Genomic DNA, 14,881 nt, shown 5'->3' with positions numbered 1-14,881 from the left:
GGTATCTAAAGCACCTTCACTGACCTTGCTAGGACCGGAAGTCTTTCAAAACAACATCTACCAGTTCAAATGAGCACAGAATTCACTCTTATTTCATCACTTGTTTTAGGTGACTGTGTAAATACCTTCCAAACTTCCTTTGCGATGTGTTTTCTTAAAGAAAAAAGCAAAAGTGCAAAATATCCTTGTACAAAGTAAGGGCTTTATGTGACCTGAGGTCTACAAGTATTTAGATGTCTCAAATTTAACCAGAAGATCAATGAGATTAATGGTCTATTTCAATATTCCCTTTTAGCCACAGCTTTGAGATCAGTTTCTATTAATTTCCCCAGCTGGTAGAGTATAGAGAAAAGGAAGCTGTAAAATCATTTCACTGTATCTGTTGGCAATGCAGTGTGGTTGAATTATTTTCTGCAATTCCTACTTTTTTTGCAGGACAAACTCCAAGGTTGTGGACGACACCTGTAGGGAACTGGAATACTGGCCTTCATGTTCTGGGACATACATATACTAGCAGTGACCTTGAATTAAGGAGGTCTCTAAGTTCTGAAAACGGGTGATAAAGAAGAGAACTAGGAATAAATGAGAGAGCGTGTACATTTAATACCAGAAGAGGATGTAGATAGAAAAGGGAGGTGCAAATATTTCTACATTTCCAAAAGCACTCATTGCCCCACAGACTGCCATAGACCCTGACTGAAGACAGATCTTAACTCTTTTCTCTCAGGATTTCAGGTAATTAGATATTCCTAACAAAATAACTAGCTTTTATTTTAAATTCTTAAAAACTCACTTAAAATTCTTTGGAACTTAGTGGTTAAATGATTGCACAAAAGTCATTCAAGGGAAGGGAGTGTTTATTGTTTTACTATGAAGCGTAGCCCTTAGGAAAGCTCTCTGCTGGGGCACAGTGGAGAGAATACAAACCGGGTTTGGGCAAAACCTACAGAGCTTGGGAGGGCAGAAAGTTCCCTGACCTGTTGGAAGGGTGCCTTAATGACCAGGGAGTATCAGCATCTCCAGGAACAGCAGTAGGATATGTTATTTGAAGGACCTAAAAATGCCTAGGTGTGAGCTAGGCTGCATGGCGTGCACCTCTGAAACGCTCCTGGAAATGCTTCAAAGCTGTTGCAGAACTCTAGGAAGCTTTAAAAACAGAACTTGAGGACCTCAGAGGCTCCAGGCATCTTGGACACTTCATGGGAGCAGCCTGCTTTGAGGACTGCAGTTTTTGATTTAACCACACAAATTGTGGGTGAAGATGGATTTAAATGCTCAGATGCTGTTGTTGATCTAATGCTTAAATTTTACTCGATGCCATTTTACACTGATTTTACCAAATGTTTTATTAGTCTTTATTCTGATGAAGACAATGGAAATGTCTGAGTTTGTCCTAATATTCATCAAAGTATTAGATGGACCAAAAAATGCTATTAAGATGCACAAGTTTATTCCAGAACCATGTATGAAAAATCATTTAATCCTGGGGTTGTGGTTATTTTTTTGCTTTGGTTTTTTCCTGCAAAAACATACCTAAGAAAAGAAGCAGAAGAAGGATGGAAAATGTGCTGGATAAACATGCAGGAAACCAGAGAAAATTTGTTGTTGGTTAAAAGAGGAACTATTTGGGGTTGTATGTAAGATAATAGAATTTTCTTGAAAAACATAAATTAGCAAATCCAGATACAGCTTCCAAATATGGGTTTATTTACACCAAGAACATGTAATCTCTACCTTTCTAGTAGCCTTCAGGATATATCTGTAGTGAATCACTTGAATTCAGCTTTTTTCAGCAGAAAATAACTGTACAGGAAGTTTAAACAAATAGAAAAAAGCCCAAAGTAGCATGGTGAGAAATTATTCTGTTTCAGTCTCAGAATTGAATAATAACTCTTATGAAAATAAGGTAAAGAGCAAATAAGAATTTGAAACAAGTCTAAACTCTGAAAACATTTCTAGCTAAAATTGTACTCAACTGATGAAAACCAAACAAACCTGGCAAGGACACTGAAAGTGATAAGGAAGAGGAAAATAGTACAGGTCTTAGAAACAAACCTACTAGCTTACTGTACTTGGTCTCTGTGCAGTATTTTACCCAGGGATACCTTCAGACTGTTTTTGAGAGGTGCAGGCAATCTCCCACTGGCAGCTTTGTATTTTTTAAAAGAAGCAAAGGGGCAGTCACCACCCCTCTCTGACTCTCGTTTGTCTCAGGTGTACCAATGGAATCTCTCTCAGTGTCAACCAACAGCTTCACTCTGGACCTTTACAAAAAGCTGAATGAAACTTCCAAAGGCCAAAACATTTTCTTTTCTCCTTGGAGTATTGCAACTGCTCTTGCCATGGTCCACCTGGGTGCAAAAGGTGATACCGCAAGCCAGATGGCTGAGGTAAGCACTGAAATTAGCCATGTGCCATCTTCAGGGGGTTCCTACAAAAATTGCGCTGTTATTCTACCTATGGAGAACAGCAAAGAACAACATGGGAGGAGGACAGTGATCTACAATGCTGACAGCATGAGTAGGGATATTTTCTGCACCAACACTATGGCAGGTCACTTCCACTTTATTTCCAAGATCTCTGCTCTGCAGCAACCCTACATTTAGTTTACACTTACAGAGCATTGCAAGTGATCTGCCAAGGAGCAGTCACTGACATTTAGAGGCTACTCTTGGTCTTGCTTGGAGCTCTCTGTTCCATTTTAACTGCCTTCTGAACAGAATAATTACCCTAATATAATGCCCAAAAAGTAATGAGGACACACCTTTATTAAAAAAAAAATAATATGGCACTATGATATGCCAGAGAAAGGAAATCTGGAGATAATCTCTTGAGCAAGATATCACTGCTGCTAGACCTCAGCTGGTTCTGGCAGGAGTGTATCTGCTTTCTCATACTGCACACAGTAAACCAAACCCTCCTGAACATGTGTTTGGCTGCACAGGAGAGGCAGAAATATTTGTGACATAGTTAGTCCATAAAAATAGTAATTCTTCCACGAATAATGGAGATACGCGAGTACTGGAAATATCAGAGTCATAGAATATACTGAGTTGTAAGGCACCCATGAGGATCATAGAGTCCAAATCATGACCCTGCACAGGACACCACAAGGGTCACACCACCTGCCTGAGAGTGTTGCCCAAACACTTAAACTCTGCCAGGTCTGGTGCTGAGGCCACCTTCCTGGGGAGCCTGTTCCAGTCACAATACTGATCTATTATTAAGCAGTCCATGTGGCCAAAATCTATCTAGTAATGATACAGTTACAGAGATTTAATCAATGTCCTCAATAACATATAATTGTCCTCAATAACTCCAACAGTCTATCATTGGGAATGGCTGGTGGATTACCATAGAAAATGAAGATATTTACAAACCCTTGGGCATATTAATCTCAAACAAACAAGTTGTCTTTATGAACATTTATCCTCATCATCACAGGTTCTTCATTTTAACCAGACTGCAAGAGAACAAGGTTCATCTGAGACAACAAGGCCTTCTCCAGCAAGACCAAAGAAAAGAAAGATGGTATTTATTAAAACAAAAGATTCTGAGATAATCTCTGAGAATGGGATAGTCTAATGCAACCACTGCTTTTAGGCTTTTAACATCTGCTTGTTTTCAATCTATCATCTACTGTCTCAGTTCAGTAAGAACTATATACAGAAAAAGCGAACAAGGAGGTAATATGGCTGTAAACCCATTAATTCAGTCTTTCAAAAGCAAAACTGAAACACTAGCAGCGTTTTTATTGCCCATGATACTCTCTCACTTGGTTTTAGCTGGGCTGTGGAAACATAAAAAATCATTGGTGCTAATATGCTTTGGACAATTCCATTTCTTATCACCTTCAGGTTGGTTGTAATATTTTTTCTGTACTGATAAAAAACTACTGCATTCTCACCTGACTCTAGCCCTACCCAAAAAAGTCCCTTTCTCCTTTTTTATGCACAGACACATCAGGCAGACAAAATTCCCCCCTAAGAAACTGTCTGTTGACTCACCCTTGCTCATCCCCTCCCCAGAGACCTGCCAGCAGGAGAAATGGCCCAGATCTTTTTCAACAAATGAACTCCCTAATCACTGAAAAGTATTAAACTCAATCAATCCATGTGTTTTTTCAGCAGAGAAACTAAAAGAAAGTAAAAAAAAAATTAAATTAAACTAATGTCAAATAAAAAAGGCAAGGGGATTATATCATTCCCTCCCTTGATGGTATGATATGGTTCTTCAAGATGAATCACCGCACTCCCATTCATTTTAGCAACTTACTGACTCCATAAATTGCACCAAAGTCTGTGTAATTTTTTCCTTCAGATATTTCCCCCTATTGCCTCTTTGTTCTGTTCCCATCCCATTGAAAAAAACTAGTCTCTACTATCCTGTGTCCTCTGGCTACCAAATTCATTTCCAGGTGTCCTTCCTGGCAGCCCATGTCTCAGCATGAGTGAGAAAAGATCATAGTAAGGAATGACAGACGAGTCACCCTGAGTCAGTGGCAGAGACTCTTGGTGTCTCATGTGCAGGGCACAGCACATGTCATGGGGGAGGACACTGCATCCAGGCAGCTGGTGGGGAGCAGCTGGCAGGTAGCAGCTCATTCCTCCATTTGCAAAGCAACAGCTGGAAACAGCTGGCAAGCAACCTCATCCTCCCTAAAACCATCACCAACGACATCCAGAATAAGCTCTCTCCAAAATCCAAATAGCAACAGAAAACACCCATGTGAAACAGGAAAATTTGAATAGCTGGTAAGTCCATGCCCTGACATTAGTTTCTCTGAGGGTAGAACACCTTCTCAAAAGCTATCAGGCTGCATTGATGGATCCTTGTGAAACTGAAAGGACTTGTGAAACTGAAAATCTGGCCTGAAAAATGACAAAAACTAGGAGATTAGGCTTCCTTGGTGCCCCATCATATGATGCCCCCAAATGCCAAGAAAGCACTGCAGAAATAAATCATTGCCCTTACAGGCAGAATCCCATTTATCTAGTTATATACAGTGCTGCAGACATACAACATTCTCAAAGAAGTTACATTCCCTGAAACTACTTTTTAATTAAAAAAACATGAACAATTTAAATAAAGCAGGTGCATCAGACAAAAAAAAAAAATCCATATTAATTGGTGTATCTTTCCAAGGATCCTGAGCATGAGGGAGCAGCCAACATCCATTCTGCCTTCAAAAATCTCCTGTGCGACATCAACAAACGCAGAAGCCCTTACTTGCTGAAGAGTGCCAACCGACTGTATGAGGAGAAGACCTACCCATTACTGCCTGTGAGTTGAACATCTTGACATGGGAATATGCTGACATTAAGAGTGATTATCCATAGAGACAATAAAAAAATTCCAAATGATAGCACTGGGATTTGAGTGAGAACAAGAGGACAGCCATAGAGGGCTAGTCTTGGACAGGCCATCAGAGGTCCATCTGTTTTCAGTAGTGGGCAATAGTTTGGCAAGTGCATGAGAAAACTGTGTAGTGATTCTTCTCCAGAATCTGCTGATCAGATTCTGCCACCAACTGATCTGCCACTCAGGGACTTCTTGAATGAGAGGGCATGTCTACCTAAGCGACCCTGATGAGCTGCTGTTTCAGGACTTTGCACACTTGTCTTTTGAATCTACTTCAGCCCTCAGCACTAGAATTTCCACAGCTAAGCTATACACTGCAGGAAGCTCCTGTGCTTTCTGAGCTTGCTGCCTGTTGCATTGCTGTTGGTTCATCTCTGCTCTGAATGACATTTCTCCACATCTCTGGTCACCCTCATCCCCTTTGTCTGTATTTTTCATACTGTAGCATTTCTGAGACTGGGGAGGCCACAGCTGCATTGCAAACTCAGACAGTGGACTTGCCATAGTATTATAGGGTGCCATCATAGAAAAGTCTCTTGTTGCCTACTCTTTCCTTCATAGTTCCTGAATTTTTATTTGCATTTTTGGCCATGATTAGGCAGATTTTTTTCATGCACCTGTCCATTACAGATTCAATACCTCATTCCTAAACTGTAACAATCACTTCCTATATTTTACACTTTACTGGATCACCTATAAATATGTTAATATATATATTTCAATATAAGCATCTAGACTTTGGTTTTATAGAAAAAATACTGTAGCACATATCCCTGTGGTACTCCAGCAGTAACAACCCTTCATTGTGAAGGTTTTTTTTCCTCCTATTCTTGGTTTATAGTCTTTTAAACAAATGAGACGTATCTCTGTAGTCCCATGGTTGCTCAGCCTTGGTGACAAGTCCTACAAAATGCATTTTGGTAACCCAAAATGACTGTAATGGCTCAGCCCTTTTACCCATATGTTGTCATCTTATTGCAAAGCCCCCTTACCTTTTTGGTGATTTCTCATGTGCAGCTCCTCACAGCACTAACTCCATCTCTCTTCACAGCACAGCCAACAAACTCCATCTCTCTCCTCAACTAGCTAACCCACTCTTTTGTAGCACTCTTCTTATTGGACACAGCTGTGGCCTATTAAGGGCAGGCCTGTTCCTAATCTTTGGTAATTAGTACAGCAGCAACTCCTCAGGTATGAGATTACCTTCTGCACTAACTTTGTTTTCTTATGTTCTATCCCCCCACAATTCCCCCTTTTCTTTTAATTGCAAAGTTGCAGCATCTCTTGAAAGATATGTTCGAGTAAATTGATATTATAACATTCACATATCTCACTTAGGACTAACAGTATACAAATGTTCAGACAACATGTCACAGTAAGAACATACGTTTCTAAGTTCTGATTTAGTTTTGCTTTTCACAGTCTAGAGCATCAACCTATAGCTTTTCATAAACTAGTGTTTACTATCTTTTGCAGGGCCCTTTGCAAAAGATAGTAAACCCAGTACAAACGTCTCTTATGTAATTTCTATTTAACTTTGTAATATGTCTGTGCTCTGACCTTGATTCAATACTCAGACTTACAGTACATATTATCAGATACTCTTATACTTACACTTCTAGAATATTGACAATATCTATAGCTGTATTACTTTATAAGAAAATTCACAAGAATAAATTAAAGGCTATATATTAGGATAATAACAAGTCAACTGTAGTATTGTCCACAAGGGTCCCCGGATGAGGGAAGAGACGAGAAAGTTGACTCCATGTATCAGAAAGATTGATTTATTACTTTATGATAGATAATATATTAAAACTATACTAAAAGAATAGAGGAAAGGATTTCATCAGAAGGCTAAGCTAAGAATAGAATAGGAATGAATAAGAAAGGCTTGTCTCTGACTGAGACAGTCTGCACAGGTGAACTGTGATTGGCCATTAATTAGAAACGGCCAGATGAGACCAATCACAGATTCCCCCTGTTGCATTCCACAGCAGCAGGTAAGAATTGTTTACAATTTGTTCCTGAGGCCTCTCAGCTTCTCAGGAGGGAAAAATCCTAAGGAAAGGATTTTTCATAAAACATGTCGGTGACAGTCAACAGTTACATAATTTTATCAATAGCTATACAACTTGAACAATATCGATCCAGTATCTGTCGAGTGTACTTATGCTCATGGAATATAAACCTTTACACTTTTGCCTATCAAAGATTAATAGTTGCAATTCACAAACAAAATGCACATGTTTCATCAGGAAACGAATACACCATACTGAATGATGGAGCTGGGGACAGAGTAGCTCTAAGTGCTGTTTTAATAATTCTCTTCTTCCTTTTATAGTTCTGTGTTGTATTAGTTGGCCACTGCAAGCCTCTCTTGCCCTGCTCTGTTTTCCATGTAGATGAAACAATCTGTTCTTCACTAGATATGTTATTTCCCATTGTGTCCCCCGTGGCTCACCTGTACTCCAGGTGTCAAAGTCTGTCAGGTCCGGACCAGGCAGCATCCCCTGCTGCTCTCAGTGCTACATTGAGATTCATCTCTGGCTGCACCTTGCCCTACAGTCCAATCCCAAATCACATTGGGTTAATGTGGAGATGACCACTACACAATTTTAGAAGGCTTCTCTTAGATGTTGTCTGCACAGCTCTGACTGCCGTTCAGAGCTCCATGTTGCTTTTGTTCCAGTGCTCACGTAGCAGCAGCTTAGCAAACCTCCCCCTGTACTCCTCAGGGGCCATGCCATTGCTGAGGCACCAGCTGCTGCTGTGGCCATGCCATTTGCCACTCCCAAGTCCTGCTGCACACACTGCCATTCAGGGGGAACCCAGCACCTCTGTACTGTGGCCATATCTCGGCAGGGGGCACGGAGCTTGCTCCAATGCACCAAATAAGCAAAGTGTGTAGTATCTGCTCCTCATATCCAACACTCTTCTTCTTGGGGGTGGTGTCTCATACATTGCCCAGACTTCTAGGTGCTCAGGTCTGCTTGGCTGTAACTCATCTGGATTTTTAGGCTCTCAGGCTCTTGGTATGCCTGACTTTACCATCTTATTTCTCTTCAGTCTGCAGTCATCTTCCTGAATCACCTTGGGATCACATTGCTTAATACTTAATTCTTTTTTCCCAAACCACCATGGGAATCATATCAGAATCACATCAAGGTCACCAATTGTTGTTCTCTTATTGCAAAGCTCCCATACCTTCTCGGTGATTTCTCATGTACAGCTCCTCACAGCACTGACTCCCTCTTCTTTCACAGCACAGCCAACAAACTCCATCTCTCTCCTCAACTAGCTAACCCACTCTTTTTGTAGCACTCTTCTTCTAACTGGACACAGCTGTGGCCTATTAAGGGCAAGCATGTTCCTAATCTTTGGTAACTAGTACAGCTGCAACTCCTCAGGTGTGAGATTACCTTCTGCACTATCTTTGTTTTCTTACATTCTATCCCCCCACACCCTATGCTTCCTAACACCTTCAGAAAGCTCCAGCAGATTTGTGATTTTCGATTTCCTATAACAAAATGTTGTTGATACCTCTCCAATGTCACATTAACCCATACACCTACTGTGCCCATTCTATTCACTCGCCCCACACCGACTCATGAGTTTGTAATTATCTGTATCTCTGAAATCTTTTCAAAACTGATGTTGTATTAATCATCTTCCAGGCCTTGGAAGGGGTTTTTAAATGAGATTACTGTTCTTTGATTTCAGAGTTTGTTTGGATTCCTGAGTAATCAGCAATTTGTCTTTCTGAATGTGTATTGCTCATTTTCTCCATAATCTCACGTACATTTGCTTTACAGAGAATCGAGGGAATTTCCTGCTGGGAATCTCCATGAATGATTTCACAGCAGACAGCAATGGAAACATTAATTCTGCTTTTCTGCCATCACTTTATTCTACCAGAACATTCCTTTTATTGTCCTCACAAATTTTTGGCAGGTTCTTCACCTTTGAAGCAAACAAAAAGCTTTTGTTTAACTTTATATGAGACTATTCTTCCATCTTGTACTGAACACTACTTCATAAAGCAGGGAAAAAAAAGTATTTAAATTATATGAAAATGTCATTTTGAGAAATTAAAAAAAAAGTAAAGGTTTAATGGATATTTCAAAACTAAAAATACCCACCTTTGATTTCAAACACAAAAATTTGAAGTATTGAGTTTCCTTGAGACTGAAGTTTGATCAGTCCTCACTTAATATTTAGAATAGATTGTATCAGGCCTTATTATAAAGGTTACTGCATATAAACCAAGTTTTCTTAAATTATGTATTAGCAGATCTGTTAAACTGATTATTACTAATATTTTGATAACTCAAGTTTAACTAAATAAGCACACATTCTTTAATCCTATCTTTCAGAAGTTCTTACAACTCATTACAAGCTATTACAATGCAAAGCCACAAGCTGTAAACTTTAAGAGAGCTGCAGAACAAGTCAGAGCACAGATCAATTCATGGGTAGAAAATAAAACTGAGAGTAAGTATTACTCTGATGGCTTTTTTCTTGTCTAACTTTCAAATATTTTGTATTTCCACATTTATTGCTCTTGCAGCCAAGAATCCATCAAAGGTGGAAACTCAGGGCAGGGAGGTGATGAGTAAAGTACAGCTAAATAGTCTGAAGAATGCCTCTCTCCAGCCTAACTGCTGCTCCTTACAAGGTCCTTCCCTCAATTCTTTATGCTGTAGCCTCCTCTGAATCATTGCTGTTCGAAGGCCTGCACAGGTAGATACTGTGTGGCTACACAATGATTAGTGAGGGTTTTACTTCTGCATTCTTCAGCTGCTTGCAACCAACTTCACAGAACATCCAAGCTATTCTGCTTTACCCACTTTCCAATGCCATTTATTACCAAAACTCCAATAGATGTAATTAAAAAAAACCCCAGAGAATTCATAGAATGGTTTAGGTTGCTAGGGACCTTAAGGATCATCTCGTTCCAACCCCCCTACCACGAACAGGGACATCTTCCACTCGACCAGGTTGCTCAAAGCCCCATCAAACCTGGCCTTGAGCACTTCCAGGGCTGGGGCAGCCACAACTTCTCTGGACAAAAGATACAGAGATACTTCAAAAGGTCATTTTTATCATATGTACAACATAAATACATATAAAAAACCCCCTCCCAAATGCAAACATTTTGAAAGAGAGGTAGGCACAGACAAGGAACAGTTAAAATTTGCAAGCTGTGCAGTTACATGGAATAACAGTCTCTTTGTCTGATTTTGAAGGGAAAATACAGAGTCTGTTGCCTGCAGGATCTCTCCATTCTCGCACTGTGATGGTCTTAGTAAATGCCATTTATTTCAAAGGAAAGTGGGAGAAGAAATTTCTGGAGAAAAATACTTCTGAGATGCCCTTCAGAATAAGCAAGGTAAATTCCTTGTCAATATGCCTGTTGTCCTATGTCAATATGCCTATTACTGAGGAGAAAATATTTCACCTGTATTTCATATGCCATTGCCACACTACTTACAGCTGACAAAGTGCTATAAACTCAGGGAGAATTACCAACTGTGAAAATAACTCAGCATTGACTTGATTATGCATATCCATGAAAACTGGATTTTTATTTATAACTCCTCAGTATCAAAATACTTGGGAACTGTTAATTTTTTTTAAAAAAGAAAGCTAAGCAAAGTAGCTTAAGGACAAGAAGAAATTTCTCTAAGTACTATTTCCAAATGGACCAGGTTGCTTTGGAGAGCAATTTTAACGCACCTAGAGCTCACTTCTGCTCTTGGGACCCTGAGATCATGGGATCTAATCCAGCTGTTCTTCCCGCATGCACCCTGGGTGTTGCATCAAACTTCACAGGGAATTTTGATGGGGTTTGTCATTTTTTGTCAGCTGAGTGTGTGAGGGTGATTTATTCAGATGATTTATTGATTGAGCTAACAGTATTTAAATGATCATGCACTGACAATTTCCAGTAGCTGATTGCACGCATATTTTTGGACTGTGTCAAAAGCAAGCAAAACTATTTGTCAATGGAAACAAACATTTTGTTTGACATAGATTAAGGGTGCAAATACCTTTTGTGTGCCAGACAATGTGAAGCAATTGACGTGACTATGTACCTGAAACCTACTACACCGCGTGTGCTGTTTTAGGATCTGTCACAGCAGATGGTTGTGGTGGCTCACCTTGGCCAGCCACCAGGTGCCCACTGAGACTCCCTATCACCGCCCCTTGTCAACAGGATAGGGGGAGAAAAATAGGATGAAAAGGTCAAGCATGGGTCAGGGAAAGAATAGGGAGAGCATTTACCAATTGCCATCACAGGCAGAACAAGTTCAACTTCAAGAAATTAATTTACTGCCTATTCTCAGAGTAAGTTAGGGAAGTAAACCAAACATAAAGTGCCTCCCCCCACCCACCCTTCCTGCCAGGTTCAACTTCACTTATGACTCACCTGTGCCCCAAAGCAGTGCAAGGGACTGGGAATGGGCTAATGTAGTCAGCTCATTGCATGTTGTCTCTACAGCTCCTTCCTCCTCCTTCTCACACTTTTCCTCTACTCAGGTGTGGGGTCCTATCTATTCAAAGTCCTTCACATTCAATGTGGGTCCTCCCCATGGTTGGCAGTTTTGCAAGAACTGCTCCTGTGTGAGTCCACTGTGCGGTCACATGTGATGCCTGAAAAGGGCTGCTCTCCACAGCATGACGGGTCCTGCCAGGAGCTTGCTCCAGTATGGATTTTCCAGGGGTTGCAGGGTGGATATTTGCACCACCATTGCCTTCACCACAGGCTGCAGGGGAATCTCAGCTCAATGTGAAGCATTTCTCCCCCCACTTCCTCACTGACCTAGGTGTCTTCAGGGTAGTTTCTCCCACATCATCTCACTCAGCTCTCCCAGCTGCCTTCATGCAGCAGTTTTTACCCTTTCTTAAACATGTAATGACAAAAGCACTACCAATGTCACTGACTGGCTCAGATTTGGACAGTAGCAGGTCCGTCCTGGAGCCAGCTGAAACTGGCTCTGCCTGATAGAGGCATCTTCTGAGGTCTCCTCACAGAAACCATCCCTGCAGCTTCCCCACTACCATGCAAAGTGGGGAAAGGGTTTAAAACACATGGTGAATACCAAGGCCTGCAAAGAGAGTTACTTGATTATCAAAGCTTAATCTTTATTTTAAATTTAGAAATACATTACATGGCATGCAGTTAATAGGTATTTAGCTTGTGTGTTTACACTAATTTTTATAAAGATCTCAAAGACTTTGAAAAGAGGGTGTATGTGATCCTGTCTAAAGAAAACGGTCCTGGTATCCAGATGCTGCTGAATCTTATACTTGTTTTCAGTTCAATGAAGCAAATAAATTTTATCATCCTTTTAATGTGTAAGGTAATTTTTATGTCTGAATTTTTTCCAGACCAAGACTAAACCTGTACACATGATGTTTTTGAAAGATAAGTTTTTCATACGCCATGAAACCACAATGAAATTCAGAATCATTGAGCTGCCATATGTGGAAAATGAACTCAGCATGCTCCTTCTCCTTCCCGATGACATCAATGATAACACCACTGGCCTGGAGCTGGTAAAGCTGACCTACTGTTGCATCACACACACTATGAAACAGTAACAGAAACAGATGAAAATTGAGGAAGAACAAGCTCCAAAATCACAGTAGAATAGTTCTGATGTGCTCATACTTTGTTTCAGAAACTGTAACACCATGAGTTTCAGCTTAGGATTCAGGACACGCGGTGGTAACACTGCAAACATAGTACATCTAAAGCCTATGCCCACACAACTGTCTTAGACTATTTTGTATCCTCTTTCCTATCAGCAGCATAGCATAGGGAAAGCAAGGATCACCTCTGAATCACCACGCCCTAGTGTTATCTTCTCCTGAGGGCTCTATTAATTAATTTTATGTCATTTTCAGTCTGGATTTCCAGCAGATAGTTTGTAGTGGGGTTTCTCAAACTAAGTGCTGACTACCCTGACCCAGAAGGTGCCCACAGCAACTCATGACTATGCCAGGATCAGTTTCAGATTCTAAACCGAGCTGGGCAAATACTTTTATTTGTACCTCAGTTCCTATGCATCCTATTTATTTATCACTACTAAGAGAAAATTTGTCCATTTACACACACATCAAGCACCTATTCTTGTAAGTAATACATTGCAAAAAAAAGCAATGTTCTTCACACCAGAGAAAAAAATTATAAACTGCTCTGAGGCTTCAGGCTACACCTTCCCACTTTTAAGATAATAAACAGGAGTATAAGTCACTCAGCACTTTGTCAGATCATGCCCTCTAAATATGATGCACGTTCCATCTGTAGTCACTGCTGGTAGCTGGGTCTTGCTTTATATGTTCTTGATGAGCAATAAGACACTGGTCTGTGCATGTCTTATCTCCGTCCTTCACATTCCAATTGCTTTCTTCCTCAACGCATTGCAGGTGGAAAGAGAGCTGACATATGAGAAACTGTCTGAATGGACCAAATCAGACAATATGATGAAAGCTGAAGTGGATCTATACCTGCCCAAGTTGAAGCTGGAAGAAAATTATGACCTTAAATCCCCTCTGAGCAGCATGGGGATACGAAATGCTTTTGACCCAGGTCAGGCTGATTTCACAGGGATGTCAGTGAAGAAGGATCTTTTCATCTCACAAGTTATTCACAAAGCTTTTGTGGAGGTCAATGAAGAAGGTACTGAGGCAGCAGCTGCCACAGGTGTCTTGATGATGAGATCAAGAGTCCCAACAATGACTTTCAAAGCTGACCACCCTTTTATCTTCTTTATCAGACACAACAAATCACAAACCATCCTCTTCTTTGGCAGGTTTTGCTCACCCTAGTCGGTGAGTCCTTGCCCTGCAGAGCAGGATTTGCTTGCTTGCTACCACAGAGGCAAATCCCAAACCTGAGGCTCTCTGCAATTGAGGGAACAGGACTTGAACCCCTTCCTCATTAGACCACACACAGTGCCTGAGGCACAGCTTCTCCAATGTCTCCTTCCTAAAGTGAAGGGGACAACTATGGCAGTGCTACGGGGATTGTGCAATGCCTTGCACCCACAGAGCAATCCTGGCTATCATTTGGATCAGGCCATCATGGGTAGCTCTGCTCTCATCACTTCATATCACCATGGCATTTCTATCTCTCCCATTCACAGCACTGTGCACAAATGTATTTTGCCAGAGTCTTTTTCCTTACCCTTATGATGAGGACCACTTATCCTGATGTGGTCCTAGTATGTACTCCCAGCCTGCAGCAATCAGACCCAGCTCCTGCTTTTTAGCCCTAGTCTGCGGCCTGGAGTTAATACTGGAGGCAGATCCTCCCAACCTTCACCCTGTGGCCATCCCCTTGCTTTCCTTCCACATCTCAGCTGCAAGTCTTCATCAGCTCCCAATAACCCTCATGTTGCTCCACAGATTCCTTTTAATAAAATAAAAATATCAATGAAAAAAATATACAGCTCTCTTAGGGCTATTTGCCTCACTCAAACCCTCAGGAATGCGAGGAAGGGTTAAGCCC

General features: G+C 40.8%; 1 protein-coding gene across 1 annotated transcript; it reads left to right on the top strand.

Annotated features, from left to right (window-relative positions):
* The first annotated feature begins 670 nt into the window (after positions 1–670).
* LOC132330957 (heterochromatin-associated protein MENT-like) lies at positions 671–14,815 on the top strand. The gene is made up of 8 exons (XM_059853850.1): positions 671–735; positions 2,215–2,390; positions 3,445–3,531; positions 5,146–5,283; positions 9,738–9,855; positions 10,611–10,753; positions 12,757–12,924; positions 13,798–14,815. Exons 2-8 carry the CDS (start codon positions 2,223–2,225, stop codon positions 14,197–14,199), a joined length of 1,224 nt encoding a protein of 407 aa, XP_059709833.1. The 5' UTR covers positions 671–735; positions 2,215–2,222; the 3' UTR covers positions 14,200–14,815.
* The last annotated feature ends 66 nt before the right edge of the window (positions 14,816–14,881 follow it).

Source organism: Haemorhous mexicanus, chromosome 1, assembly GCF_027477595.1.
Source record: "Haemorhous mexicanus isolate bHaeMex1 chromosome 1, bHaeMex1.pri, whole genome shotgun sequence".
In the NCBI taxonomy this organism is placed as follows: Eukaryota; Metazoa; Chordata; class Aves; order Passeriformes; family Fringillidae; genus Haemorhous; species Haemorhous mexicanus.
The sequence above is the reverse complement of the archived record's forward strand: the minus strand, read 5'-3'. Positions and strand labels throughout refer to the sequence as shown.

Bases quoted from the DNA above. Each gene is read 5' to 3' on its own strand.
- LOC132330957 (XM_059853850.1), top strand. From the start codon at position 2,223: ATGGAATCTCTCTCAGTGTCAACCAACAGCTTCACTCTGGACCTTTAC. The intron at 3,532-5,145 runs GTATTTATTAAA...TATCTTTCCAAG, and splicing joins GACCAAAGAAAAGAAAGATG to GATCCTGAGCATGAGGGAGC. The intron at 10,754-12,756 runs GTAAATTCCTTG...AATTTTTTCCAG, and splicing joins TGCCCTTCAGAATAAGCAAG to ACCAAGACTAAACCTGTACA.